At 31.4% G+C, this 2,475-nt stretch overlaps 1 protein-coding gene across 1 annotated transcript in view; it reads left to right on the top strand.

Annotated features, from left to right (window-relative positions):
* The window catches only part of SCFD1 (sec1 family domain containing 1), a 121,357-nt gene extending 119,114 nt beyond the window's left edge, over nt 1-2,243 (top strand). Inside the window, exon 25 of the mRNA XM_006085855.3 lies at nt 2,014-2,243. Within this exon, the coding sequence (XP_006085917.1) occupies nt 2,014-2,037 (24 nt within the window). The 3' untranslated portion in view covers nt 2,038-2,243. The remainder of the gene's footprint in view (nt 1-2,013) is intronic.
* The last annotated feature ends 232 nt before the right edge of the window (nt 2,244-2,475 follow it).

Raw genomic sequence — 2,475 nt, 5'->3', positions numbered from 1 at the left:
TGGTTGCTGTGTATATATATATATATATAATATCCCTCTTTAACTGTTCATAGACTAGATTTAATATTGTGCCATTTGCATTAAATGCAGAAATCTTGAAACCATATAGACTTATTTCCTCAATATTTATGCTGTGAAATATTTTTAATTTACCTGGTGGTTTATTCTGGTGTCATATAATTTGTATCCACATATATCACTAGCATTGCATGATAGTGGACAGTGTTATCATTTGTACTTCAGATATAAAGAAGTCTTTTGCATTTACACAGATATGATTTCCAGTGCTCTTCATCCCTTAGAATAATTCTAATTTTTATCTGTTGACTGAAAAACTTTTTCTAGCATTCAGTGTAGCTCAGGTATGCTAGCAGTGAATTCTCTTAATTTTCTTTCATATGAAAATTTCCTTATTTCACCCTCAATTAAATTATTGTTGGATATAGAATTCTAAACTGACAGTTTTTCAACACTTTAAAGATCATTCCATAATCTTCTGCCTTCCATTGTTTCTGATGGGAAGTCAGCAGTCATTCAGATTGATGTAACTTTATATGTAATATATAATTTTTCTCTGGCTTTCAATATTATCTTTGGTTTTCAGAAATTTAGTTATGGTTTTTTGTGTGTATTATGTTTCAAGATCACTGAATTTTTTTAAACCTATAAATTTATACATTCACAGGGGATTTTCAGCTGTTATTTCTTCAAATATTTTTATACCCAATTCTCTCTCTCCTCTCCTTTTGGGGCTCCATCTACCTATATGTTCAACTTTTTATATTGTCTCACAGATCCCTGAGGACTCTGTTCATTAGAGTGTACAGTTTTAAGTTGCTCTGTCATCAGATTCACTAAGTCTATTTACTCTGTTATCCCCATTCTACTGTTGAATAATATATTTACCAGTTCTAGAATTTTTGTTTTTGTTTTTATATAGTTTGTATTTCTCTGCTAAGATTTTTTATCTTTTCATTGTTAGCATATTTTCCATAATTTTATTGAGGAAAGTTGTCACAGCTGCTTTTAAAACCTGGATTATCTTGCTGTCAGTCTCCATTGTCTTTCCTCCTAGAGAGCGGATCATATTTTCCTGTTTCTTCATATATTGACTTAATTTTAGATTGTATCCTTAATATTGTTATTTTATTTTGGAAACTAAATTGTATTTCTCTAAAGAGTGTTGACTTGTGGTTTTAGCAGGTAATTACCTTGACTAGACTCAGATTTCATACTCTGTCTCTGAGACAGTTCTTGGTCTCTCTCATTCACAAGTGGTTCAAGGTTTTACTATAGATTTAGGAAAAGTCTAAACACAGGGTTTAGGACCGCATCACACTGGCTCTCACCTTTCCAGGATTTCCCCCTCACTTTCCAGTGACTTTCGTTGCCCCAAACTCCTCTAGTCCTTCAGGCCAGAAACACTGCAGTTTTTCTATCAGAATTTCAGCTCCAGTATAGTACCAACTGTGGCCTCCTTGAAGCTAAGAATCACTGAAGCAGGGACTCAGCCAGTGCTATTACCTCCTTTCAGTTGTTCTCGTAGTTGATTTTGTATTTTGCTTAAAGTTTATAGTTGCTATCTCTGAGAGAATTCATCCAATCAGAGATAACCCAGCCTTTCTAAATTGAAAGCCCTGTCCTTTTAATAACCTCCTAGAAATATAAAATTAATTAAAATAAGGGGAGAAGTGATCTGTCTGCAGTGAAGTCCCACATGACGTTTTTTCTTTATTTACATTTTCATATTGAGTTAAATATTAATTTTATCATTCTCAGGGTTTTTGTTTTTCATTGGTTAAATTTGCACCTATAAATGTTTTCCACATTTTTTGACATGACAGTGTTTATTGCTATTTTTAAAATATCTACAAATCTTAAACATTTGAGTTAGTGGTGAAAATGTATTGTTATTCTAGAAATGCAATAAATGCAAATGTACATTTTAAGGTATTTAAAAATTTGAATGCATGTATCTTTTGTGATTAATAAAAAGCTATATTTATGTTGTAGCTGTCACAACTTGGACAGAAATAGCACAGAAGAACCTTAATATGAGACTCTACTTGGACTTGGACAAATGTAAAAAGAAAAGTCAAAAGAGCCAGATGTTTTCTTCTCTATATCAGTGTCCTAACAGTGAAACTTAGAATTATTTGTTAATTTTTAAGGAAATTCTATACTTAATATAATGTGTACTGATTAAAAGAATAAAGCATTTCAGAAATAAATTTTTAACATTGTACATTCTCTCTCCTGTTATGTTTCCCAAATGAGAAAGTACTTGGAAGGAAAGAAACCTCTGTCTGAATATAATGTTGAAATATTGATATAATAACAAATATGTTATTGAAACTAGTGAAAGTTTAAGAATATAATATACAAATGTTACTCTATTGGTTCATGCTCTCCTACTTGTATGCATTTTTATTATGAAATCACTGTTTTGTGGTTTTTGGTTTCCCATGTTGCCCC

Source organism: Myotis lucifugus, unplaced genomic scaffold (assembly GCF_000147115.1).
Source record: "Myotis lucifugus unplaced genomic scaffold, Myoluc2.0 scaffold_22, whole genome shotgun sequence".
Taxonomy (NCBI): Eukaryota; Metazoa; Chordata; class Mammalia; order Chiroptera; family Vespertilionidae; genus Myotis; species Myotis lucifugus.
Note: the sequence above shows the minus strand (reverse complement) of the source record. Positions and strands in the feature narration are given on the sequence as shown.